The 27994-nt window shown below is 47.9% G+C and overlaps 1 protein-coding gene across 2 annotated transcripts; it reads right to left on the bottom strand.

Annotated features, from left to right (window-relative positions):
* Positions 1–23: 23 nt before the first annotated feature.
* On the bottom strand, positions 24–27789 carry THRAP3 (thyroid hormone receptor associated protein 3). Of its 2 annotated transcripts, none has more exons than XM_064172671.1 (13): positions 27723–27789; positions 22255–22320; positions 20341–20426; positions 15873–16034; positions 11605–12501; positions 9771–10511; positions 8693–8865; positions 7619–7730; positions 6772–6856; positions 4184–4368; positions 3415–3607; positions 2645–2794; positions 24–1742 (listed from the first exon to the last, which is right to left on the bottom strand). In XM_064172671.1, the coding sequence occupies exons 4-13, from the start codon at positions 16007–16009 to the stop codon at positions 1521–1523; spliced, it is 2895 nt and encodes a 964-aa protein (XP_064028741.1). In that variant the 5' UTR covers positions 16010–16034; positions 20341–20426; positions 22255–22320; positions 27723–27789; the 3' UTR covers positions 24–1520. The 2 variants fall into 2 exon arrangements, with proteins under 2 accessions (XP_064028741.1, XP_064028742.1); XM_064172672.1 differs by having other exon boundaries at positions 2645–2791.
* Positions 27790–27994: the final 205 nt, after the last annotated feature.

Here is a 27994-nt window from a genome sequence, read left to right as displayed (position 1 = left end):
TCAGCACACGAAACAAAGCAGAGTTACACCTACGACCGATTTTATTGTACTTTATTTTGCATAAACAAACTTCAGGGCTTTGCTAAACAGGAACTGTTCAAGTCAAAACAAACCAAACTCTAGTTGGTGTGTGCGGGGACAGAGCACAGCAATCCTGGGCAGGGTAGGGGTGGCACAGGACAGGGCACACCGGGCATGGCCTCTCCTGCTGGGGGCTCCTGGCTTGGCCAAGGAACCACCTGCCAGCTCCTTCTGAAGGCTTCCAAGTAGAAGATAAAAAGAAACACCACCACGAAGGCCATCCTCAAGCGGCACAGGAGGGGACCTGACTTCTGTGGTTTGGTTTTTGTTTGGTTTTTTGTTTTATATATAAAAAGATTAATAAAAAATACTGAAAAAAATTTCCTCATCTCTTTTTTTTTTTTTCTCCTCTTTAAGCCTAGTAGAATCCTGAAGTGTCTTAGAAAAACTACTGTGATGGTGGAAAGAGCATCGGGTTCACAACCAGCTGCCAGGAGATACACAAAATGCCAATGAGCAAGTTGGGAAGGGAAGGAGTTGGGGGGCACACACCAGGCCTAACAGTGTACACAAACAGTAGGGGCAAAGGGGGAGGCGAGAGGGGGAAAGGCTCTTCTGTTTTTATTGGTTTAAACCATGCTAATTCTGTCAGCTCCCAACAGAAAACAAAGAGGTTTTGTGTTTTTTAAAAGGCCCTAAAAACTCAACTTTAACATGACAAAAAAAAAAAAAGGGGGGAGGGGGGAAGGTGTTAAGAAAAAAAGAAACCCACCAAAAAATCAAATGATAGCAGTTTGGTCCCACCGAGTTAACATTGAGTTGTTTATTCACATGCTTCATTCTTTGCTTCTTTCTAAGAACCAAAATAAAAAGAGTCTCCAAAATGATCCTTTAATTGATGTTACTACAGGAGGACAATAAAAAAAAAAGCCTAAAATAAGTAAAGGATGAATTAAAAAGAAAAAAAAATGAATACACAACAGGGTTGAGGGGAAGGAAGGGGAAAGTTGAACAGGTGAGTTAATTCCTCACCTTTTTTTTCTAGCTTCCAATTATAAAAGAGGAAACGAAATGAAACAAAAATCAGTCAAGACCTACTGGGTTAAGATGGGCACAAACCAAAATCCACATTGGCTTCCAAAAAACAAAACAACCAACCCAAAGGAAAATGTAACCGACCACTCGCTAGGGTCACAGAGGAGAGGAAGTCCAGGACCTCGCCCCGGAACCTGACCCTACTCAGTCCGGAAGGAAAAGTCTTTGGGAAGAGAAAATTCCACGAGTGGATCCAAGCATCGATGATTGATCACAGTTCCAGTCCACGCTGGGGGAGGCTGAGCTCTGGAAATGCAGTTGATTTCAGGGATGGTTTCGGAGCTCCTGGCCGGGGCTCTGGCTCAGCGCTTCGGGCGCGCCCCTGATGCTCTCCAGCGGCAGCAGCAGCCTGCTGAAGCCCTTCCCTGCTGCCAGGGCGCCCTGCAAAGACGCTGGCACCACAGCTACTCGGCCGTCGTCTGCAAGGTGTCCTTCTCCTCCCTGTTTTCTGTGCCGCTCTCGTCATCCTCGATCTCTCCTTCTTCTCCGCTGAATTTGTCGTGAGCCCACTTGGGGCTGGTGCTGGACTTGCGGAACATGAAGCGGCCTCTGCCCCGGGGGAAGGTGCCCCGGCCGCGGCCTCTGCTCACCCACTTGTCCGCGCCTTCGCCCTCTCGGTCGTCGTGCTGTGCAGGAGGAAGCCAACCACGTCAGCTGCAGTACTCACCAGAGCAGTTTTGGGTACCAGGGGAAATGTTGGGATATTAGAAGCAGTTTCTTTGCTGCAAGAGTGGTCAGGGGTTGGAACAGGGGAGATGGTGGAGTACCCACCCCTGGAGGGTGTTCAAGAAACTTGTGGTCATGGCACTCTGGGACATGGTTTAAGGGCCATGGTGGTGTTGGGTTGATGGTTGGACTCACAGAATTAACCAGGTTGAAAAAGACCTCTAAGATCACTGAGTCCAACCTATCAACCCTTCTAATGAACCAACTAAGTGCCTCATTGACTCCTCTTAAGGGAGAAGTCCTCTCTCCCCTCCAGGGATGGGGACTCCATCTCCTTCCTAGGCAGCCCATTCCAATGCCAATTGCTCTTGCTGTGAAGAGCTTCTTCCTAACATCCAGCCTGAACCCGCCCTGGCACAGCTTGAGACTGTCTTGTTCTGTCTCTGGGTGCTTGGAAGGAGAGAACAACCCCACCTGGCTACAACTTTCTTTCAGGTAGTTGTAGAGAGCAATGAGGTCTCCCCAGAGCCTCCTCCAGGCTGAACAACCCCAGCTTCTTCAGCTGCTCCTCAAGGACGTTAGAGAGCTTTGGCAGCCCAAACAATTATAACACAGAATGGCTTGGGTTGGAAAGGATCTCAGAGGTCATCTACTCCTACCTCCCCACCATTAGGGTTTCCTTACAGCAGACCACAAGGAGCAGAAAGAAGCCCTCTTTAGCCATAAGCTCCTCATGAAGAAGTGTCAGATGAAGCCTTACCCTGGTGGATCAGATGGTTTAATGCCAGCTGGTGCCTCCACCTCTAATAAGAGCAGCTCTACCTGCAGCACACAGGGACGTTTCAGGACTTCAAACACATACCAAGTAGTACTTCTTGCTCTTGGGTGTGTACTCTGGATCCCACTCCTCGTCTCTGTTTCGCTTCTGGAAGTCGTTGTTGCCACCACTATTGCTGTTGTTGTTGCCTGAAAAGTTGCCTCTGCCCCATCCTCTCCCTCTGGCTCTGAACTGCTGCAACAGCAAAACACAGAAAAGAAATGAAGCAGCTGTGGTGGCAGCTTCCTCCCACCCCCAGACAGCTTTCAGAACGTCCAAGAGGTGTATCACTTCTCTGATCACCCATCATTAAAACATGAGGTCAGAGCACTTTAGGGTTTTCTAGCTCATCTGATTTCTACCAAGCTGTTTAAGACCCTGCAGAAGCATTTCCAGAGCAGCCAAGAGAAAGCATCTGACCAACAGAACACCCACATGAGACATCTGCATAACCAAGGCACTGGGCTGTGTGGCTGTGACCTGGAGTCTCATGGGTGTCTGTGACCTGGAGTCTCATCAACAGCCTCACCCAAAAACCAGCTAAGCACATCAGCGATTAGTAATGTACAAAAGGCTTCCTGCCTTGATTCTGCTTCACACATCCCGAGTTCAGCTGCCTAGACTATGTCCTCAGCACCCTGCTTTGTGCTCCACACCTGGAGCCATCGTGTTGTGGCTCCTCAGCCATGCCCAGACAATGACTGTGGGGTTTCTCCTTTGCTGTGGGCTTCAGCTGTGGAGAAGCAGCACACAGCAGCTGCTTTTATGCCCACTCTTGGAACGGACACTCAGGGCAAGGGGTGGAGAACACTTACAAAGGTCCCTCTAGCTCTTCCTCTCTCATTTGGACCAGGGAATTCTTTTGTCCCAAGCCGGGACTTGTCAAAGCCTGTGGTGCTTTCCTCCCTCTCCTCAGTCTCCTCAGGATACTCCTCTGCTTTGGCTGAGTGAGAGGAACGTGACGATGAGGAGCTGGATCTGGATCTCTCCCGTACCCGTCGGTGCTTCCTGTTTCAGGGACAGGAAACAGAGGTGAGAGAGACACCAACAGGGCTGGTACCTCCCTTGTGCCTTGTCTGCCACAGAGCCATTTCTTTACACCCCATCAACACAACACTCTCCTTTCCCTACTGTGATCTAAGCCTTAGTAAGGGCTTAGACCAGCTGTAAGACACAGATAAAACAGATCCCAAGCCTTCTCTGCACAGAACTTGTTGCCTCTGAGGTGTTTACACCACTGCCCGAGACAAACCACACACCCACAGAGCTTTAGTCAGAAACGAAGCCAAGAGAAAAGGCTGAAATCGACATTAGAGCAGAGTGATTGAAACCTGCCTGTTCTCTGTAACACAACAGGAAGAAGGAAAGGTGACTCACCCATTCTGACACATGGAGCCTTCTCATTTACCTTTAACAGTTACTTAGTGTTTCAGACAGCTACAATGATATCAAGACGACTCCCAGAGGACCAACTCATGCCACTGGAGCAGTTAGGTACAACGGCATGTACAACGGTGTCGTCTCCAGCCTTAACAGCAGAAACCCCAAAGGCAGAAGGGAGTGCCTAGAGGCTTTCCTACATACTTTTTCTTTGAGCCTTTGTGACTTTTCTCCGTTTTCTCAGTTGATCTTTCCCTTGAGTGACTTGAGTCCCTCGAGTCCACCGACTCCCTGGATTTATCCCGTTTAAGATCTCTTTCCTTATGTTTTTTACGGCGTTCAATATCAAGGCGCAGGTCAACAGGGTCGTCTTTATATTTGCCCTCAGCCTACAAATGCAGGGAAGAGAGGAGAGTTTAACACCAAGGCTTCCAGGGCCTCAGCTCAGCACCATTACTTTGCTATCGACTGCACAGACTTCTGGAGAACAGCTTTATCTGAGTACTAATCAATAATCCATCTTAAGATGAGGAACACTGCACTAGCAAAGTTTGCATCTGTCAGAATCTAACTTCCTTACTGCTTTTTAGCTTCTACTGTCCTCTTTTAAGCAGCATTATAATTAAATGTCCTACTAGGGGAGGGAGAGATGCTGAAGCTGATACTTTTGTACACCACAGCCAGTGAGAGGTGAGAACGACTTGGGAATCCAACTGATTTTGAATCCCAACTGATTACACAGAACTACAGCTGGCCAAAAGTGTCCAAGAGCCTGTGGAGGTCTGTCACTGAATGGCAGCACCTCTGCTGTCCTTCTGACAGACATCACCTAGCAAAGGGGAAGGAATGTGAACCACCAGGTCTGGAAGCAGCACTTTTAAGGAGAAGCGAAATCTGGTTGCTGCTTGGAGATACTTAAGATGGTGATCAGTGATCAAAGTGTAAGGGATGGAGGCCACTGAAGTGCAGCAACCAAGTGCATCTGGGAGAAGGCCAACATCGCTCCCACGCAGCCTCTGACATCTCTCAAGGGGATTTACTCTGTGGTAAAGCACCCACAGCACTCCTTCCCCCTCAGCTGGAAGGCAGACTGTGAGAGGTACCAAAGACAGAAGTGTGGGCTACTCCACACAATGTCAGCTGCCCCTGGTGTTTCACAAAGCAAACACCAACAGCTGTATGAAAAGCACTCAGCAAACAGCCTCTCTGGGGTGTGTTCCACTGATCATTTCAACGTGCTAATGCTTGCTTTGAGTTCTATTTCAATTGCTGCTTAACAGTGGATTGAGAGAGATTCTTAGGAGAAGGAGAAGCTCTAAGGCCAGCGGTACCTGGAGGAGCCACTGGAGCAGCAAACTGGCAGCGGCTGCAGCTCTGACCAACGCTGAGCTGGGGGGGGGGGGCAGCCTGCTCACCACGTTGCTGGCATCAAAGGCTGTGCTCAACCAGTGCTACTTCACTTACACAACCCTGACCTCGGGAACTGCACCACTCAGATATGCAACACAACATCACATTCATTGTCTTGAATTAAGCACAGAAGGATTAGTAAGTCTCTAGCTAGTTAACTTGTTACTTACATGAGTTTCTAACCACTCTTTTTGTTTGTTTGCTTAAATAAAGAGGTCAAATAACGCAGCAGTGAGAGCAGTTGGCTTTGGGTTGGTTTGTTTTTTTGTTTGTTTGTTTGCTTTGGCTTTTTTTTTTGGTTTTGATATTTTTTGCTCTTCTACTTTCCCCAGGCAATGAGCTTTTTAATTTCTACTCTGAGAATAAAACTGCTCCCGACCAACGTTGGATGCCAGATAAGTGACCAAAATCAGCAGCAGCTCCCTTATGTGGTACAGCAAACAGCTATTTGGGTTTGGGAGGGCACGTCTGTTTCACACGGAAGGCTGGCCGAGCTGTTTGGAAACCAGGTTTATAATAGACTCTGCCAAGCTGATGCTCAAGAGTTCAGGCCCATCAAATCCATCTCACCATCGTCCATCTCAAGCCACCAAGTGTGTTTGGGAAAAAATTGAAAACAAATATGAAACAAGTAAGGTTTGCAGCAGGACTGTTAAAGATCTCTTCAACTTTCAACGTAAATATGTTACGAAGGTGAATAAACAAAGGTTCAAATCCCCAAAACTAGGTTTTTATGTTGAGGTTAAGCCATTTCTTTTAATGGTTTAGTCAGTGACAGTGGCTTAACCCCCCCCAAACTAACTCTACCAAAGCTAAAACAATTCCAAACGCTCTGGATCTACTCCAAAGTTTTTTAAAGTGTTGAATGTTAAAGCAACAGCAAAAAAAAATCATCAACAGAAACAGAAGTCGTTAGAACAAAGTTTATCATCTGCTTAACTAAGTGTACTTGGTTTAGCTTAAGTATTTAACTTTACTTCCCTCTCTTTTTGACATGCATGTCTTTCTTTTTTTTTTTGCAAACATGGTTGGCAATAATCACGTGTAGACAATGGAGTTAATCATACTTACAAGCAGAAAAATATCACAAAAAGTCTCTTCTCTCATCAAGGGCACTTGTTCCAAAAATCCTCTCTTTTTTCTCAAGCTCACCTCAATTGACTTTGGGATCATTTACCATAGTCTAAACCACTTCACAAAGGTTGTTGATACATTTTTAATAAAAATTAACCCTTTTGTAGTTCATTTTTAGAATTATGCCCATCCTTAAAAGAAAAACACAAACTTAAGTAGAGAGTAATTTAAACAAAAACATCACTGTTAAGATCATGCCCAATGCACTCATTTTGTTGAATTAAAACTAAGCAGAGTTAACAGTTCACCTTGAAGCCAGGATCTCTGGGGCTTTTTGACTCCTCTTGAGAGAATCCATGTTTTCTAAAAGTACTGGGAGATATATCTATCCTCCTAGAAGTGAAGAAAGCACACAGATACAGTCTTGCTCTTCAGAAGAATCTGAAGGTTTTAGATCAAGTGGCATTGGAGAAGCCTGAGGGCTGCTCTCATTCATGTGGGCAGTATCAGGAGGATGGAGCCAGGCTCTGCTCAGCAATGTCCAACAGGACAAGGAGCAACAGGGGCAAGCTGGAGCAAAGGAGGTTCCATGTGAACACAAAACTTTTTCCACTCTGAGGGTTCCATGTGAACACAAAACTGTTTCTCTCTGTGGCTGGCACAGGCTGCCCAGAAAGACTGGGGAGTCTCCTACACTGGAGACTTTCAAGACCCATCTGGATGTGATCTTGTGTGACCTGTACTGGATTCTATGCTCCTGCTCTGACAGAAGGGTTGGCCCAGAAGATCTCCAGAGGTCCCTTCCAACCCCTAAACATCTTGGGATCCCCTGGTGCAACTTGAGGCCATTTCCTCTCATCCTATCATTTGGGAGAAGAGAACAAACCCCAGGTGGATCCATTCAAAACCTGCCTGGATGCGTTCCTGTGTGACCTGCTGGGGCAGCAGGGGTTGGTCCCTTCCAACCCTAACATTCTGTGTGTCTTAAGCAGGTCAGTTTTAACAAAGGTACTTAAAACTCCCCATATTATTCCATCTTTTTGTTTTTTTGTCTGAAGCTATTTATATACTTCTAATTACTCCAGAATGACTCCAGACTTTAAGAGAAGGAAATCTGAACCACCCCTGAAACGCTGAGACACTCATGACACCAACCTGTGGATTTCAGGGCTCTTTTTGTTTTTAGCTGCATCCTGTTCCATTCCTTTCTTTAGATATTTGGTAAAGCGTTCATTCAGTGTCATTCCTGAAGAGCCAAAGTGGTGCTCTGTGGGAAAGGAGGGTGAGTAAACAACACCAAAACATTAACATTGTTTCTGTACAATGATGAAGCACAGTAGCCCTACAGCCTGCTCAAGCAATCAGATGCCTGCACGTGGAGCACACTGCTGCTGAGCATCTGGAGTACTGTACCCAGTTCTGGGCCCCCTCAGTTCAAGAAGGACCTCAGGGAACTGCTTGAAAGAGTCCAGCACAGAGCAACAAAGATGCTGAAGGCAGTGAAACATCTCCCCGCTGAGGACAGGCTGAGGCAGCTGGGGCCTGGAGCAGAGGAGCCCAAGGGCTGCCCTCATTGCTGCTGCTAAAGATGTGTAGGGCAGTGTCAGGACGGAGCCAGGCTCTGCTTAGGGATGCCCAATGACAGGACATGGGGCACTGGGTGCAAGCTGGAGCAGAGGAAATTCTATAGGAACATAAGGAAAAGGTTTTTTTCACTGTGAGGATGACAAAACACTGGAACAGGCTGCCCAGAGAGGTTGTGGAGTCTCCTTCTCTGGAGACACTCCAAACCCATCCAGATGTGTTCCTGTGTGACCTGCCCTAGCTGATCTTGCTCTAGCAGGGGGGTTGGAATGGATGATCCAATTTGAGGTCACTTCCAACCCCTAACACTCTGATTGTGTGAGCTGTAACTAATACTGCTGACAAATTCCAGTTTCACTCCTGAATTGAACCACTGATTCAAGGAGTCACAAGTTCTCCAGAACACACAAAGTCTAAAGTCACAGCCTCTCTGAATATTGCCCAGGCAAATCCAAGGACAGCTTCTCTGCTGGAAAGGCAGAAGAGACATCTGTGCAAATGAAGACTCACAGCTGAGCTGCTATTCTCATCTCCGCTCTATCTGCTGGCAATCAGCTCTCTGAGCATTAACCAGAGTGATGAAACCTGGTTATTGGGCAAGGGAGAAGTGACCTTCATCTGAGGATACCTGAACATCTGACCTACCTCTTACATGGTGGACTATAGTCACTATATGTTGAGCAAACAGTTCAGAAGGGCTCCGCTGGGACTGAGCAGATTGAATGTGGTGGAAAATGGAGCGGAATTCTTGCTCTTTTTTGTTGCTGTGCACCAGGTCCCGGCACAGTTTGCGCTCCTGAGCCAAAATGCCACTGGGACTGGAAAAAGAACAGACCACATCAAATGGAAGAAGGGGGTAAAGAGAAGCACTTGAAGATAATCGATCTCAGAAGGTGGAAGCTGACTGCATCTTTCTTATGCAGGACTGTGGAAGCACCTAAGGACATCCAACAGCATCAGCAGGGCACTCGTGCCAGTGCCTCTGCCCCACTGCAGTGGTTTGGGTCACTGCTTAGGCTGTGTTTGGAGGTCTGTTACTGAACCCCCACATCCTGTGCAGGTACTGACAGGTACAACCTGTGACACAAAAGCCCCTTCTCATTCCATTCCCTGCAGCGATCCTTCACTACTGTTGTTAAATTCCACCTCTAACATCCCCCAGAGTAGTTCATACTCACTGCCTACTGCTGTGCAAATCTCTTTTCCAGAAGGATTTTTTTACTGTCTTAAGATCTCTTGAAGCACAGCTGAAGTGGTTCCCAGAGCTTCAGTAATGCTGTGCTGAGACAATCAGAGCAGTTAAACACGCTCCAGACAATCAGATGGCATTCACGAGGCACTGGAACTTCACTGTGCCACTAAGATTCTAGCAGCAAGAAGCCATCAAGTACCTGACTATTCCCAGAGCTCAGTGTAGGTGGAACCTGAGGTAGAAGCATCTACATTTTGAACTCATCTTACCTCTGGTGGTATAAAAGTTGCTTAAGCTTCATGCTTATACCTTCAGCAGCTGCAAAGTGGTGACCCTCTAACCTCCCACCACAGAAGAAAGGTCACACAAGTATTACAACACCAGAAAAAAATTAACTCCTGTTGCCAAAGAATGCAAACCATGATGCAACATTATGTAGCCTTGCTAAGACTTGGCCAGAAAGTGAGGATCTTGGGAAGAGACCCAGGAAAAATACCTACTTAGAGTGCTCTAACAACGGCAAATGCTCACCGGGCAAGGTCTTCATCAAAGGAATCCATTCGAATATTGACTTGGGCCTCTCGAGTAATGGAGAAGGAAGATTTGCCAGGAGTGAGCCCCTCTACTTTGGTGCCTGGTTTCTCTTTAACCTCTGAAGTCTTCCTTGGTGGAGGGGAAGAACTTTTTTCCTGGCTTGATTTGTAAGTGGTCACTCTAAAATTCTTTTCAGGAACAAAGCCCCTGTGACCTGGTTCAGCTCTCTTGGATGCTGGCCTCTCTTCCTTTTTGCATCTTTCAGAATAACTTTCCTCCTCCATTTCATCAGATTTCCTTTGTTTCTCTTTCCCAGGTGGCAAGAAGACCACACCTTCCCATTTTCCCGACCGATCCTCTTCCTGGCTTTTACTTGAAGTCGCCACCACTTTAGACATAAATTTGGGCTCGTCATCGAACTCAGAATCTTTTCGGCCCTTTGCTTTGTCTTTCTTTTCCTGCTCTTCCGTTTCCTCTTTGCCATAATGACTTTCCTTGTGGAATTCTGGGACCTTGAGCTTGTCAAAGTCATCCCTGAACTTGTAACGCTTGGGCGACTGGCTGCCACGGTATCCCTTGTCCGAGTCGGCTTTGGACGCATAGGAGTCGGATTTTGCCTTTCCATCTGTTGATCCCAACTCAGAGAAATTCCCTTTTTCCTTACTTTTTTCTTTTTCAACATTTGTCACTTTCTGTTCTTTGTCTTTCCCATTCTCAGCCTTCTGCTCTTCCAGATACCTGTTCATAAAATGAGACATTGCAGAAGTTCTCTTAGTAAAGCTCCAAACCGGTTAGCGCTTCAGCTGCGAGCAGGCACATTTCAGAGCTAGGCATGGGCAGAAAGCTGCCTTACAACAGGTAACACAAAGCAGATCACTCAGCCTGGATTTAAGACTTTTAAGTTCTCACTAAATTCAGCAAATGTAGAAGAAAATGGATGTGCAGAACTGATGAAATGAGGCTTAAGAGCAAACAAAAACCAGCTTACCCACAGATTCAATTTAAGGAGAGTAGTAACATCTTACCCAATCCGTTTATTTCCTCACAAACCTGGTTCAGGAGAACAACAGACCAAAACTTTCAAACTTGGGCTGTCCTGCTTTAAACAACACACTGGAAAGAAAAGCCTCAAAAGCTACTTCAAATTTGGGATGCAAGTTTCATAGGTAAGCTAAATATTTCATGACAGACTGCAAATACAAATAAAAGCAAAAAGGTTAAACAGAGGAGAAATGTTTCTTTGGCTGGGAGAAGACAAAACACTTGCAACGAGAACAACAATTTATCTACATTGGAGCATGGGATTTAAAGCATTCCCTAAGCAAAACCCCAGCTTCCAGGAACCAGCTGTAGAGCCCAAGGACATTAGTTTAGTGCCTTGGGAAGCCCAAACAGGAGTTAAAGGTTTGGGTCAGTTTATTTGATTAAGTTGCAGATATCCCTGATACAGAATCAGTAATAAATGCTTAAAAAAAAAAATAATCAAGAGAAGTCTTTAAAAAGCATTTGTGAATGCTGCTGTAGTTAACAAAACACCCTCAGGCACCAACCTGCTGCCCAAAGAGAGATATGAGAGCTTGATGCCCTCTCTGTAGAAGGATGTCTCCACCTTGTTGATGAACTCTACAGCTACCCAAGTCAGAAACTAACTCCACCTTCCCACAGCACAGGGCTAGGTCTGGGTTTTGTTGTTGTTTGGACAGCAAGCAGGACCAGCAGCTGGCTGCCACAGCACCCTGCACACCCCAGGAACCCCTGCTCTGCTCATGGAGAGCATCTACATGTGCCCACTCGTTTTAGGAAACATCCCAGAACCCAACCAGTCACTTGCCTCTTGGAGAAGGCTCCTCCTCCAGGAGCTGTGCTTTCCTCCTTCTGGGACGCTCCATACATGGAACTGATGGGCGTTGGACTTTTGCACACAGGGCTCTTCCTCGTCGGGCTCAAACCTGCCGAGCCGTGGTCAAAGGGACTCTGAGCCTGGAAGGAGGAGCTGCTGCTTTGCAGAGCAGAGCTCATCTGGGAGGGGTTGGACAGCGGAGGGCTCGACTTCTGCAGTGGACTCGGCCGAGGGGAGCGGCGCCTCACCACGACCGACTGCAGAGGGCTTTTCAAGGCCGGACTGCGCTCCCTGGGGCTGAGCTCAGACACCGAAGCTCTGGACGCCGAGCTGGCGCCGTAGGTGGTCACCTCCTGCCACGGTTTTGATCCCTCAGACGCCTTCGTGTCCTGCGCCGCCGCCCCCGAGAAGGGCTGCTCCTTAGCCTCATCCCCTTGGTTATCTCCCGCAGCCTGCGACGCTCGGGTGTCCTTGGAGGATGACTTCTTCTCCTTCCCAGATTTACGCTTGGAAGACTCAACTCTGCTATGATTTGAGGAAGACCGGGAAGAGGAAGACCTCCTTGACCGGTCAGAAGATGACTTATCAGAATTTCTAGAATGGCTTCTAGACCTGGGTGAAGGAGACCTCCTCTTGGGCGAGCGGGAGCGGGACCTCCCTCTGCGAGGGCTGTAGGCCTGGCGGTAGTTTTGCCAGTTGGAGCGGTAATTGCCATAGCCTCCTCGGTTGTACTGGCCCCAGGGGTAGAACCCACGGTTGCGGCCACGGAAGTAATAGGGTCTCCTGTACCCTCTGTTATGGCCTCGGAAATCCCGGTTCTGATAGACCCTTGGGTGGTTCCTTTCTCTGTTATGAGATGGAGAATACGATCTTGAACGAGATCTGGAACTGGGAAGAGAGGGAAGAAAACAATGACACACAAAGTTTATTCTGGGATCAAAGCTTTTCAGTGGAGCTCTGAAAACTCACACCCGAGGCCCCCTCAAAACTCAGGCACAGACACCCAAAATTTGGATCTTTGGTACAGCCTCATCCAGATGAGGTATTTATTGGACGTTACCCTCAGAAAGCCTGCAGTGGCAGTAACTTCTGTCTGCCAAACAGATGTTTGATTTCAGGATCCCTGCAGAGACCACGAGAAGAACATGGTGCTCTTCATTCTTCTAGGGTGAATGTGGCTGCCAGCCAGCTTCAGAAAGATCCCAAACCATCCCTTTGCATCCCAGGCATGCTTTTGAAATTCTGATAATCCAGGTGAAACTTTACTTCTCTGCCGCAAGAGCTAAGTAAAAGGCTGCACCTCCACGTGAGAAGAGAAGAGAGCAAACAGCAGTTTCAAAGGCCACAGTTTCAATGCTGGAGCCTGAGAGAAGCAGGAGAGCAGAGGGGTGCCACAAGATGGCATTGCTCAGTGTCCCTCTGCTCACAGCCACAGCGCCTGAAAAACAGAACTGAACCCACAAGTGCAAAGCCTGCAAGAACAGATGCTGAAATGGCAAAACATTCTGTTCCAACAGTCTCCTCTCCTGAATTTTTGGAGTTGCAGCTGTGTAACTGTTTAGAAGCCTCAGTGCAGCTCAGCAGCAAATGCCAGCTTTACAGGAGGTGTTTCACAGCTGTTGGAAGAACAAACTTCTGCTGAAAGCCTGAGATTTTAGCTAAGTTGCATTAGTGAAGCAGCAAAGGAGTCCACAGGAGTAAGTTAAAGAGATTTTTTTCAGTGAACAATATTAATGAAAACCATTTCCAGAAGCCCTTTTTCCATTAAGAGCATGCAGCTCCAGAACACTCACTGCTGCACTCCCAACAGCTACTTTTACAGCCCAGCAACACACGACTCCCTGCTGCTGCTCTATCGTTTTAGAGAGGCTTGCAGCAGGCAGCTTTCACTCCAAGGGCTGCAGAGACCTACAAGAAATCTTTTCTGTGAGATTTTTCTGTATTTACCTAAGAAAAAAGAATTCTCCTTCCTCTGCCAAGCCCTGTAACCAGCCAGCTAACACCCACTGCTCTACAACAGGGCAAAATAAAGCCCTAAAGAAAGTAAGAAGTATTAGGCAGACCCCAACATGATGCAATACAGCTTAGACCAACCAGTAAACCTACCAAACAAAAAGCAAAACCCTTGCTGTGGAGCATGCTGGAGCACACAATAATGGACTTCCACGCCAAGATACCACCAGACCTACCTCAGAGAACATCCTAGTGCCACACAAGATGACTTGGCCGTACTAACCCACTCCATCCCAACTCTTTGTTATTTACAAAGCCAAGCAGACTCAGCAGCAGCACAGAGGAAATGACCATGTTTGCACAGGGTGCCTTTTGTTTTCAACTGTCAAAGTTCCTTCAGAGCTAGGCAGCTATTCCCAAATGACCACAGATCTTCCAGCATTCCAGCCTCCTCCTGAAAAGAACTGGAGTCTCCGCCTCTAATTTACTTTTGTCATGTCCTTCTCTCTCCAACTGTACATTTGTTAGAGCCTCTGCGTTCTGAAGCTGTCTTTTAATTGTTAACAGTTGCATGTGTTTACAGCCTAAAGATCTCCAGAATATATGTTATGAATTTAAGATCAGTGAAAAAGCAGCTGACGCTACAGCCTGTCCAACTCCAAGGTCTTTGCCAGATACAGAATGCTTAGCCAAAAGCAAAGCATAAAGATACACTGAAATCCAGAGAAGGCTGAGCCTTTAACTGGCCTGATCAGAAATAATTCAGGGAGCTAAGGACAACTATCATGGACATGAATCATTTCTCAAAATGAACTGCAGTGAAATTACCTTTGTGGTCTTTATCCTCACAGAACTAAGATTTTGCTTAACAGACTCCTGAGGGCAGGCAGAGGGAACCAAGAATTGCTCCCGAGTGCTGGGGGAAGGCACAGAGAACCAAGAAGTGCCCCTGAGTACTGGGGGCAGGCAGAGAGAACCAAGAAGTGCCCCTGAGTGCTGGGGGCAGGCATGGAGAAACAAGAAGTGCCCCCAGGTGCTGGGGGCAGGCACAGAGAAGCAATAATTTTCCCTGTTTTTTGTAGTAGTACCTTAAATTAAGAAGAAAATTTGCTTGGAATCATTTTACCAAATAGGGGTAAAGCACAAAAGATCTACAAAGGTCCCCTCAGAGTTAAGACCAGTTACATTAAAAGCTTTAAAAAAGACAAAGATGTGTTCCTGGGTGACCTGCCACAGGTAACCTTGTTCTGACAGAGGGGTTGGACTGGATCTCCAGAGGTCACTTCCAACCCCTACCATTCTGTGATTCTATGTTTAACTGAACAAAGAAGCATGATTTGGTGTGGATGTTCCCAACTCTCTCTCCCCACTCTGGGACACAAACCTAACATCTTCCAGTGAAGCAAAGGTCTGGTCAAAAGCAAAGTCCTCAAAATAATCTCAGATCAGGAAAACCAGATGTGATTTTTCACACTTTGTCCTGTGTTGCCACTTTCAAAGGCCAGCATTAACCATGAGTACTTTCAGTGCAGGAGAATGGATCTAGGAGAAGGGGTGTTAGGAACAGCACAGCAGGTTTGCCCGCTGCAGACAGCAGCCACTAGGGACTGCAGAAGAACCTGGAGAGAAAACTCATGTGCACTTTGCCATGGGTTTCTGCTTCCTCTGAGGAAAATCAAAGGACATTAGTCCAACAGTAGCAACAGCTCTGCTGTGGACTGTCTCACAGTAACAAAACCAGCTCCTTGTCTGACTGTGCTTTACGGTATCACAGAATCACGTAACTGTTTTGGCTGGAAAAGACCTCTAAGATCATGGATTGTGGGTGCCCCTTCCCCAGAGGTGTTCAAAGCCAGGCTGGATGAGGCCTTGAGCACCCTGGGCTGGTGGAAGGTGTCCCTGCCCAGGGTAGAGCAGTCAAAACTGGATGGTCTTTAAGGTCCTTTCCACCCAAACCATTCTATGAATCATAACTTTGATCTCCAACCAAAGACCATCATGACCATAACTGGTTTTGTCCTTATTAAGGGAAAGAGACCTGTAGAGAGAAAAGTAAAATTATTGTTCACAGGGCTCAGATTCAGGGCTGAAAAGCAGGACCTCCACAGTGCTGACAAACAGTCACCAGTGACTCCCTTGGCTGCTGAAACACTTCACAACAGCACAGGCTGACAGGAAACAGGACGCAGGACACTGGCAGCTCTGGAATCTAATCAAAGTCTTTCCTTGCAAAGTGACAAACCATCTGGGCAGGACAGAGAGGAAAACCAGGTACACCCTTGGGCTTCTGTGCTGCAGGCACTTACCTGAGCCTGCGTTTTCTGGAGCGTGAGACAGAGCGGGAACGGGAGCGGGACTTGGAGAAGGAGCGGGAACGAGACCTCGACCCAGACCTCGACCGGGACGAACGGGACCCGGACTTGGACTTGTTAGTTTTAGACATCTTGGCAAACACCTGCCAGTGGTACCTGAAGGAAACAGGGAGGGAAGAGCATTTTAAAACAGTGAAGTCACACAGCAGATTTGAGAACAGGGAACATCTGGCAGCCTGACAAAGAACAGAGTGACACAGAGCTTGATAAGACTGGAAACAGGAACGTTTGAAGCTGCTGCCTAATAACAGATGAATGGTGCTGGGCACGAGAACAGAAAGGTTTTTTCAGTCCAAGGAGGAAATCTGCAGAGAGGTTGAAAGCAATTACAAATAACAGTGCTACAGCTGAAAGCAGCACAGCAAAGGCCAGGAGAAGGCAGAGGCCACACTGCTAGCTTCAACAAGGACATCTTGAAAGAGATGAACCAGCTCCGTTCAGTCACACCACTACCAACACTGCCAGCTAAAGATCAACAAAGAAATAAAAGGGCCTACACCCCACACCTCCCCTCAAAAAACCCCACCACCCCATCCCCAAAATTTTCTCTCCCTTTTCAGGTGAAATTCTGAACAGAAATGCTAATCCAAGATCCATCAAACACAACCCCAAGGGCATGGCTCTGAGCACTCAGGTTAAGTCCTGAATGCACTTGTCCTGCTCATGCAGTTCAGGCAGTTGCTGTGAGCAGACACCTATCAGCAGCCAGTTCTGTGGCAGCCAGAAGAATTCAGACATCCTTCCAAATAGCCACAGTGAAAAAACAACGGCTGATAATGGTACAACTTCCTCCTTTTGTCACCCAGTGATTAAAACTGGAGACATTTAGGGCTAAAGACACAACCCAGTAAGTACTTCTGCTGCTGGATCCATTTTAAGCAAATTCCAGTGGCCTGACTTGCAATGTCTGCACTTGCAGTCACTGCCCAAAAGCCAAATTACATATATGGTTACCAAATCCTCCAGCTGCTGCCAGGGCCCTTTCAGGAACAGCACAACACCCCAGGAGCAGCCAGAGGGAAAGGAGGTGGTGGTTCATCACAAGAGCTGGTACTTCCCCAAAATGAGAAGTTGGCTTTTACTTGAAAAGTCATGTTCCATCTGCCTGTCCTCCCCTTTCACTACACTCCACATGCAGCAGCAACTGAAGTAGTTTAATATATTCCACACTGCAAAGTATGCAAGGGAAAAAAGAAAAAGACTTAACACTCAGGGAGGTTGTGGATGATCACAGGATGTTAGGGGCTGGAAGGGACCCAAAGAGATCAAGTTCAACCCTTCTGCCGGAGCAGGACAATACTGACACAGATCACAGAGGCACACATCCAGACAGGCCTTGAAAGGCTCCAGAGAAGGAGACTCCATAAACTCCCTGAGGAGCCTGTGCCAGTGCTCTGTGACCCTTACAGTAAAGAAGTTCCCCCTTGTGTTGAGGTAGAATCATCTCTTTTGCTGCAACTTATACCTGTTGCTCCTTGTCCTATCCCAGGCAGCAGTGAGCAGAGCCTGTGCCCCCACTCCTGGCAGCCTTCAGATACTCTGCACTTGTCCTTGCTGAACTTCATCTGGTTCCTCTGTGCCCAGCTCTCCAGTCTGTCCAGGTTTCACTGAATGGCAGCACAGCCTTCAGCTGTATCACCTCCCTGGAGGTGTTCAAGGCCAGGCTGGATGAGGCCTTGAGCAACCTGTTCTAGTGAGAGGTGTCCCTGTCTATGGCAGGGGGTTGGAACTAGATGATCTTTGAGGTCCCTTCCAACCTAAACTATAATGAATCCATAAACTATATATAACTCTTGGAGGTCTCTTTCAATGTGGTTGATTCTATGATTCTATAAATCATTCTATGTTTCTATGAGCACTATCAGAAAAAACTAAATTGCACCAGGGGTGAAGTTCTAACAGGGGTGAAGTTCCTCCTACCAGTGAGGAAGTGGAGTTCATTCCTATGCATTGTCAGTTTTCAGGGAAGGAAAGTGTAAAAGGACCACTTCTAAATATTTCCATTTTATTTACCAACTACACCCACTCAAACAGCAAAACTTCCAGTCTGTTGGTCAAAACAATCAGAGGTTTAGCACAGAAAACCAAACTCTGGAGGAGAAGCAGAAAGAAATAGCAATAGGAACTACTAGAAGATACAAAAAGCTGATCTGAATTAGCTCCTGGGATCAGGGAGCTGTTCCCAGCTGAATCCTGAAGGGCTTTGATCCAGGAAAAGCAGAAGAAGAGGCTACTTTGTCAGATTACAAATACACTCCACAAACTGTGTAATTTCAAGACAGCTCTCTACTAAATGACAACCCTGGAGTTCAAGGACAAGCCACACTCAGCATACATCATCAGTTACCTCTATTTACACTGAACTCTGAACTGCCTGAAGTACTTTCAGTAGATTAATATCATTAAACCAGCCTTCACCACAGCTCCTCCGTTGTGCCCCTTCCAGAAGCACTCATTTCCCAAGAAAAAGCACCTGGGCAGAGCTGAGTGACCAAGCAGCAGTTAACTCTCAGCCCTGAGAAGGCCCCAAAATAGGGTCTTAAAAATGTCCCTTGCCTTGAGCTGTTTCAGAGGCTTTGTATTTCACTTTGATCTGCAGCACTCGCCAGCCAAGCACCACTCTGGTATGTCAGCTGTGTGCCAAAAGCTCTCTTGCCTTAGAAGTGTTTTGGGGTTGGGTTTGAGTTGGGTTTTTTAATCTTTGTCAATATTTTTAAAGTTGATTTATTCCTAATGTGTGAGGTAACTGTGACTAGAATAGAAACTGAGTTGTTGCTGTGCTGAATCAGCACTCAAAAGGTTAAACAAATGAAATCTTGGGAGTCATTTCAGCTCCCCTGTGCTGACTCTGCAGTTGTAAACTCACTGTGATATACTTTTCGTTGGTCTAGGAACTACTGAGTGACCCAGATAAAGTCTGTGAAGACACCAGAGAAGACAAAGGCCAAAGCTAACACTCTTTGATGTTTAGCAGGAACTTCTGAGGATGGTTTTCTGCAGAGATCCACTGCTACTCCTTAAAGAAGTAGAACAAAACCAGACAGATGTCTCTGAGGATATTTCTGCTGAGGAGTGCTTCAATTAATCACTACCTTAGCAACAAGGCCCATGGAGAATGTCCTCATCATGACAATGCAGTGCATTATTTCATCTACATTCAAAACTTAATCCATGGCAACACTTAATCATGGCAGAGGTTACAAATAGTCTTTTACAAGAGTATTTTTAATCCAGACTGATTTTGTGACCTTGTTCATGAGTCCTGCTGACAAGTAAGGAGAGGTTAAGCTGGAGAATCAAGACCCTGGAAGTCTCTCACCCTCACAGATTCATACAATGGTTTGGGTTGGAAGGAACCTTGAAGACCATCCAGTTCCAACTCTCTGTTGTGGACAGGGACACATCCAACTAGATCAGGCTGCTGAAGGCCCCCTCCAACCTAGCCTTGAACAGCTCCAGGAAGGAGACATCCACAACCTCCCTGGGCAACCTGTTCCAGTGTCTCACACCACCCTCACTGTCAAGAATTTTTTGCTAATAATCAGTTTGTATTTGCCCTCCTCAAGCTTCTCAAAGTGCTTCTCAAAGTTTGAAGGCTATTTCAAGAAGTAAACTTTGCCTTCTCTGTTTCTGAATCCTCACAAGCAATCCATCAAACCACATAAAGAGGAGGAACAAATGTTCCTTCTAAGCCATCACAAAGGACTTTGCATGGAAAACAAACTTCCATCAGGAAGCAATGTCAGGGAAATTAAAGTTTTACCTGTTTTGAGTCTCCTGGCAGAACTCAAAAGAAGAGCTCAACTCTGCTGCATGACAATGAAAACAGTCAGTGTCAGGAGGCTCTTACTGCTGAACACTCCATCAGCTCCCACAGCCTCAGAATGTGATTATGCAGAACAGGTAAAGAGAATTTATGGGCACTGAATAACACCACTGCAAGGCTTAAGCAAGAGGACAAATGTTTGAGAGGGGGCACATAAAAGGAAGTTTAACACTTGAGAGTGAATAATGCAGCCAATCTAGGTAAAGAGGGAGAAGCAGAGCCCTCTACTCCCAAAAGCCACCAGGGTGTAAATCCAAAAAGCACTCTAACCAGAGCATTAAAAAAGGGAAGCACTTGTCCTACCAGAACATCCAAGATTCTTTGTCTCAGAGCTGGTATATTTTACCCTATTTACCAGTTATTTGGTAAACCACAACATTCCAAGACATAAGGCAGAGGTTTTCCTTCACAATCTGTTTGAGTAATACATGACACTCCTTTAGGCACAGCAATACTAACAATTAAACAAGAACTGAACAGTGCCCAGGACAGAAGGAATACAAGAAGATATCTTCCAGGCTCCAGGGCAGGCAGTTCTACCACCTTTGAAGGTTTTCTTTTCCATCATGTACCCACCTGCTTGTGCAGGTTCACACCTTGCAGCCTTCAACAGTCAGTTTTCACTGTCTCAGCTTGGTCAATTATGGAATCAGGAAGTATACCTGAAATGAGAAGAAAATACATTGAAGCACCTTTGTAAGTACACTGCTGTCCCTATTACCACCAGAGACTACCAAGAGCTTCCCTAAGTGCCCTTTTCTCCTATCTCATATGAGCCAGGACCACACTCAGGAAGCAGGCCCAGCTAACCTTTCTTCCAGACATGGAGAGTAGGAAACGTGCTCAGCACTCTCTGCTGAAGCAGAACTCCTAGTCCAGCACTCTGCTATTCCAGAACACTGTAAAGAACATTTCTATGTGCCAAGACCTGGGTCAAATGAAGAACATCTCTACTTTCACAATGCCTTCTTCCAGGGTTTTGTTTCCCACTTCCAGCTGGCCTGTAGTACTTCAATGACTATCTCTTTCCACCCTACACTCCTTTTCTGAAGTCTTTCAGGCAGTTCCTTCAGACCTTTCACAGATGTTGCAGCAGAACAGAGCCACCACTGCACAAGAAAAGCCTCCAAGAGAACGTTACAGTTGAAATTGCTCCAGCTCCAGAGTGTCATCGAGGACTGCTACAGCAGGGAGCATTTGCCAGCAGAGAGAAAAAGCCACAGCAGACTTGGCCCTACCCAAAGCAGTTTCTCTTCGTGTCTGTCCCTAATACACCGAGTATAAACACTCAGAACATTTGGGAACGACTCAAACGACTTCTGAACACACCTTGGAAGCATGCACAGGGCTGCAGAACTCCTCAGAGCAGTTTCAGTTTGTGTTTACCAAACATTAACTTGCAAGTTTTTAAATATTTTGTGAAAGCAGCTGCAGAAAGCTCTGTGCAACTGTGGCAGGAAAACAGAAATTGACTTGTTCCTTTCTGGCCAGGGCTTAATGAAATTGTTAGGGTTTATTTTGCTCCAAGACCTAAAGCAAACAAGACAGCACCTCATTAGAGAAAGCATTTCTGCCTGAGTGTCTTGTCATTCATTTAGTGTCCTCTAGTACAAACATTCAGCTGGGGAGAAGCAGCTGAACGCCTGCTTTCCTTGCTCAGAACACCCTTCATTACCAGGGAATTTAATTCTCCTTTAGCCAGCTTCACAATTCATAATCCTGAGCTCCACAACCCAAATGAGATTAGTTAATGCTAAAAAAAATATAATCCTACAGCATGTCTTGCCCAGTGCATGCTGTATGATAAGGAAGCAGCAGTCCCTGCTCACAGACACTCAGAACAGTCACAGAACTACACAGTTAAAAAAACCTCCAAGTTTCATTTCCCCCAAAACAAGCTTTTTAACATTTGGATAAGACACCCAAAAGGCTTACAGCAACTTAAACTGTAGCAGCCTTTGTGTTAGCCAAAAACCTTCTATCTCTCTCTCTCTCTCCAACTTAAATCCCCAGAAGGTAAAAATTATTTATTGCAGATAATTTAAAACCCAACTGAACTGCAGCTTCTTTGGATATCTTCTGAAATACACAGAACAGCTACAGCCACGACTTGAGTCTTGTCCTGAAGGAGTCACACATTTACTCTTCATACATTTAGTCAGGAAAATCTCAGCTCCAGCAACTCTCCTTTACAAGCTGCAGAAAGCAAAACCATTTACCCATTTATTCTTAAGCCAGTGCTTGATTTCTCTCTACCTTAATCTGAATCTTGTTACCTCAGAGGAGAACAAGGAGAAGGATTTCCATGACTTGGGATTACACTGAACGTTGTTTAACAAAAATAAACCCCCATGGCAGGGACAGTCATCAGGACAGGCTGTCCCTGCACCCTGCCAGGCTACAAAATAGGTAAATGCCTGTCCACAGAAATCTGGTACACATGGAATCAGCTTATTTCACCAGACAGCTCCCAGTGGTGCATGTACATACCTTGCAGAGGTCTCCCATCAATGGTGTTTCTCAACAGAGCTTTAGCAGAAGCAACAGAAGACTGACCTAAGTAAAAAAAGGAAAAAATTCAATTTAAACCCATCAAGACCTTAGAAAAAGCTCACAGGAAAGGATTCTGATTTTGCCATTCATCCCAGAATCAATTCCCAATCAAAAAACAGCTGCCAAAATGACTTAATCTAATCAGACAGTGCATAGACAGATCCTTAACTGTGGAAATCTGACCTCATCCACAGCCCTACGGCAGCAATTAGCTGCAATAACTTACACAGATACACAGGGCTTGAAATAATCAGGTGCCCTCCTAAATGCCAGGTGTACAGCCCTGTTATGGCACAAATTAACATCATTAATGACATGCCTAGTTCCCCTGAGAACAGAAATCTCAGCCTAGCATCCCCCACACCATCACCTTTGTGCTCTGGAGCAGACACCCTCTGGGTTACTGCCAAGCTTCCCCTTCAGAAGCCTTCACCCAGAAGCACAGCGAGTGTGGGCAGCAGGGCAGCCACGGGCAAGCTGGGCAGGCTGCAGCTCCTGGCACTGCAGCGGGGGCTGCTCTGGGCTCTGTGCAGCAACTTGGACTCTGTACATCATGACAGGCTAAAAATGGCCAGATGACAAATGTGGAGATGAAATGATGAGCAGGCCACTCGTTCTCCTGCCCAAGGAGAGGCAGCTCTAAGCAGTGCTCTGCAGGGAGGCCTCCTTCTTGAACAAATGCAACAGAGGAGAATCCCACCAAGTACTTCCATATGGGACAGGAAAAAGGGCACTGATGGAAAACTTCCTTGGGTGGGAAATGCCACCCCTCCATTGCAGGACCCCCTGCAGCAAGGCTGGGTGCCCTCTCCCCGTGTGTCACCATTATTTTCTCTTTATGGACGTGACAGCTTCCGGTTGCCATGGAGTGGAGCAGTGCAAACACAGCTCGCAGCTGGCGTGAAATGTAATCCATGATGTGACTATTCATAGCTCTGACACAAGAAAGCTAAATTAAGCAGGAGCCCTTCACTTTCTCAAAGCTACCACTTGGCCTCTCCAGTGCCCTGGATCACTCTGACCAGGGGAAGGATATTTTGCTTCATGGCAAGAGAGGCTCCCGACCTACAAACCCAGCCCTGTCACCCAGAAACAAAATGGCACTGACTTGTTTCCAGGCACCACTCTGGCCTGACTCCAGAAGCAACAGAAGAGATGAGATTAAATCTTTTGCTGCACCCAATACCTTCTTCTCGTCCTAGGAGCTACTACAGACACACAACAAGCAGTTTTAAGCCACACTTCCAGGCCTGCCCAGCAGTGAGGGCTCGCTGAACGCCAGGACACAGCACTGAGCTCAGAGCTGTGCCATGCAGGAGGGGAGCAGCACACCCTCCATGCCTCCCTTTCACTGTCACTCAGCCTTAGAATCACAGAATCATAGAACCAGTCAGGGTTGGAAGGGACCACAAGGATCAGCCAGTTCCAACTCTACTGCCATGGGCAGGGACACCTCATACTAGATCAGGCTGTCCACAGCCTCATTCAGCCTGGCCTTAAACACCTCCAGGGATGAGGCTTCTACCACCACCCTGGACAACACGTTCCAGGCTCTCACCACCCTCATGCTGAAGAGCTTCTTCCTAACATCCACTCTGAATCTCCCCATTTCCAGCTTTGTTCCATTTGCCACAGTCCTATCACTACCTGACAGCCTAAAATGTTCCTCCCCAGCTTTTTTGTACACCCCCCTAAGATACTGAAAGGCCACAATAAGGTCACCTTGGAGTCTTCTCTCCCGACTGAACAGCCCCCAACTCTCCTCAGAGGAGAGATGCCCCAGACCTCTGATCATCCTCTGCACAAGCTCCCCAGGAAGCCAGAAGAGCTTTTGCAACCGCCACCACCACCACCATTCCTTTTTCTCTCAGTGCCCGTAGCCTAAACTCTATGGCTCAGGACAGAACAAGAAACCTGCCACAGAGCAACAATCTGTACAATGGTAAGGCAGAGGAAACTTCACCAGCCAAAGCCCACATTACTCTGCTTGCACAGGCAGCCACTAAACACAGCTCAGAACACTGTCAACTTTTCCAGATATGGAAAAAAGTTCAAGGGCTAGAAAGCTGCTGAAACAATTACCAAGTTCTGACATGGCAAAGGGTCATTTTGCAAAGACAAAGCCAAGTGAGTTTAAAAAGAAGAATAAATAATGATAATCAAGCTTCTGGCAGAATGGCACAATTCTTCCAAGGAGCACTTTGTGACACAGCTACAAAGGGAACACCACAGGGCTGCAATGAAAAGCATCCTCAGGCTTAACCAGCTCAGCAAAGCACTTCCAAAGCCTCTCAAAGCAAGGTTTTTTTTACAGTAGAGAAAGTAGGAGCAGGTAAAATATAACTAACTCAGCTGACTTTCATGGACTGTCACCTACTTTGTATCAGAATGTTTTATACATGTGATGGGTTTGTGTTGCACCTTAGAAGGTGTTCACCTGCTGTTCTGCAGCATGCCAGTCCCAAATGCCAGGAAGCCACTGGCAGAGCCCTGGCCTGACCCCACCGACTATTTTGTTGAATAGTTTACAAAGCTCCCTAGCTTCAGGAAGCTGAAAGAAAGCAGCAGCCAGCTAAATGACTTTTTAATAGCTCTAACAGCAGAACACTTCATGCATGATACACAGGACATAACTTTCATTGAGACAGAAGTTAAGAAGGGGACCCAGGGCTGCTAAGAAATCCGAACACACAGGGAACCTCTTTCCAGACAGCACTGAGAGCAGAAATGTTTTCCAGAGACATGGAGTTAGCAAGGAAGAGGAAAAGCAGGAAGACACCCGAGTGTAACTCAGCAGGAACACAGGCATGACTTCTGCAGACAAAGCACTACAGGCACAGATCCATCTCCACACACCTGCCAGTGCCCTCAGCTGGTCTGTATGGACACCTGGCAGAGCAGTGAGACCTGCCACTGCTCCTGCACCCACAATGCCCACAGCTGGTCCACATGGATACCCAGCAGGGCACACCTGCCACTGCTCCTGTGTTTTTACAGCCAGCAGCTTGAAAAGGTATCAGCACTGTAGCTGCCTCCTTGCCATGGGCAGGTTGTTTCTTTACAGGAAATTGGCAGGCAGAAGGTTTCACCTTTCGATCCCTAGATAAAATAAGATGCTGAGTGAGCAGGCAGCAGGGTTCTGGCACCCTTGCCAGCGACAGCACACTGCCGTGTGCCTGCCTCCATCCCCCAGGCAGCAATCGCAGCTGAACGGGAGCTCACTGTGCATGATGCAGCCAGTCAGACCCCAGAGCTCTGCAACCCCCCCGTGCTAGGGTTGTGGCTTTTACAGACCACACAGCCTCACCTGCAACCAAAAGACAGGTGAAGGCTATCTGCTGAAGGACAACCGCAGGAGCAGCGTTTCTGCAACGTCAGCTTCCTAGGGACTTCAGAAACAACTCCTGAAACTGACTTCTCATAGCGCCCCTTCTTGCTCCTGCTAAAGCAGGAACAACAACTCACAGCGGGGAGGACACGAAACTGAAATATATGGCAGGATCCAAAGAAAATATGGACACAAAGGCCTGGAGGATCCCATGTCACAACCCCATACATTTTAAGACACCTCTCTGCCCTGTTTCATTCCTGCTGCCAGATTGCGCAACAAACGATGCAGTTCACAAATCAGCCATTTCCCTACCCTGTGCTGGGCAAGCGCCACAGAAAGTGCACAGATGAACAACTCCAAACTCCAGAAGAAGGCACTGCTGTGCCTAAACACTCTTTCTGCCTCTACTATATACTGCCTTAAAGGCAATCAGAGAGGGTGAACTTCAAAACATGTACTTTTAAAGGAATGGAAGCGAAGTTATGCAACGCAAACCTAAAGAACAGATCTCCTCCTCGGCCACAGCACTGGAGGGCAGCAGTCACACAAAAGGCACACTAAAAACAGACACTGACCTCATCAGAAACACTGACAGAGCCACCTGGCCACGCTGCTGGCAAGGAGGAGCTCCGCAGGAGGCCTTCCCAGAGATAAATTGGCTGATTTAATTGTCTGTGCTCTGAAGAAAGAGCACCCTGAAAACGTCCATCTGCTGATGCGGTCCTGCAGCATCACACACATGTGCTCTGTGCAGACACTGCCGCACAAACAGCAGATCCATGCCCTGGTCCGTCCAGCCATCAGCTCTGAGAAAAGCCATAAAGCTCTCCACACAGCTCTACATCGAATTTACTTCGATGAGTAAATCTGTTCTTAGACCATAGCATCACACATTATCTCACACTTAAAACAGGAACGTGCATCCCACCTCAGAGGAGTCCAGAACTGCTGCTGCACACACACCACCCATCTACCCCACACCTCCACACTCCCCACCCAGGAGCACACAGCGGCGAATTCGCACCTCCCAGGGCTGCTACACTGAGTACTGCTTACACCAAAATCACTGCATCACCTTCTGGCACACCACTGCGCTCAGAAAGCCACTTCAAAGGCAGTGACAGTGACAATTATCTCATGGAGGCTTTGAAATGTACCTCCAACACACTAATCTCCCCAAAACAAGAGTTAAGGAAATGAACTCTTGTGAATCCGGTGAAGATTCACGGCCCATGCGTGTCTCTGTGTCCCTCCGAAGCTCACTCGATCCCATCCTCTGAGGGTCCACCAAACTACACTTCCAGCCGAGATGAAGAGGGCGGTATAAGAGTTACCAAATCCATCACGCTGCACCGAAAAGCAGGCGGTGCTGAGAGCCGTCCGGTGCGTGAGCACCGATAAAGCTACATACCATCAGAGGAGATACCAACCACAGCTCAGGAGGTCATGGCTCGGGCAGGACAACTTGCCACCTCTGCAAGCTGCCGCTCGACCCCTGGGGAATACAGGCAGTGCCTCCTGCGCCGCAGCGGGCACGCAGCAAACCCGGACACAGCCTGGGAACCGGAGAAAGGAGGAGACCTCCGGGAACAGGCCGGAGGCTCGATGCGGGGGAGGAGTCTATGGGGATGAGGCCCTAAGGCCTAGGTGATGTTCGGGAATCGCCGGGAAGGGCTGAGTCAGTACAAGGGGACGAGTTTCAGGAGACAGGTTAGGCTGGAGCGGGACAAGAGGAGCCTCTGGAGACAGGCCTCAGGAGTAGGAAATTAGGCCCAGAGATGCGAGGAGGTGGAGCAAAGCCCGGCCACGAGGCCTCGCCTGGCCCGGGCGCTGGGAGAGCTCCGTCGCCGCGTTCCAGCCTCGCCCGGGGGACCGCGGGACCGCGCCCGGCACGTGGCGAGGGCGCAGCGCCGCGATGAGGCCTTGGGCGGGGATGGGGACAAGGGTGGGCAGCATGGCCGCGGAAGGGCCTCGCTGCGAGGCGGGAGAAAGGAAAGGGGCAAGAAAAGCTCAATGGCGGAGGCCGAGGCCTGGCCCCGTCGCGCCAGGCTCGGCCAGGCCTACCCGCACTCACCGGACGCGCTCCGCCCGCGGCCTCCTCAGCAGCCAGGCGCCTCCGCCTCCTCCGCACGCACTTCCGCTTCGCGCGCGCCCGCCGCCGGCCGCGGGGGCTGCCGGGAGCCGCAGTCCAGCCCCGCGGCGCTCATTGGCTCTCGGCACTGCCTGCACTACACCTCCCAGCGGGCAGCGCGGCCACGCAAACGTCACTTCCGCCTCCTCCCCAGGTGCCACGGGGAGGGCGAAGGCTTCCGGCGGGGACGGGCGGGACCGCACGGGGCCTGGCCG

Source organism: Pogoniulus pusillus, chromosome 37 (genome assembly GCF_015220805.1).
Source record: "Pogoniulus pusillus isolate bPogPus1 chromosome 37, bPogPus1.pri, whole genome shotgun sequence".
Classification (NCBI taxonomy): domain Eukaryota; kingdom Metazoa; phylum Chordata; class Aves; order Piciformes; family Lybiidae; genus Pogoniulus; species Pogoniulus pusillus.
This window is presented reverse-complemented; position numbering and strand designations above follow the sequence as displayed.

Bases quoted from the DNA above. Each gene is read 5' to 3' on its own strand.
- THRAP3 (XM_064172671.1), bottom strand. From the start codon at position 16,009: ATGTCTAAAACTAACAAGTCCAAGTCCGGGTCCCGTTCGTCCCGGTCG. The intron at 12,502-15,872 runs GTAAGTGCCTGC...CTCTCTTCCCAG, and splicing joins TCCAGAAAACGCAGGCTCAG to TTCCAGATCTCGTTCAAGAT. The intron at 2,795-3,414 runs GTAAGTGTTCTC...TTGCTGTTGCAG, and splicing joins GAAGAGCTAGAGGGACCTTT to CAGTTCAGAGCCAGAGGGAG.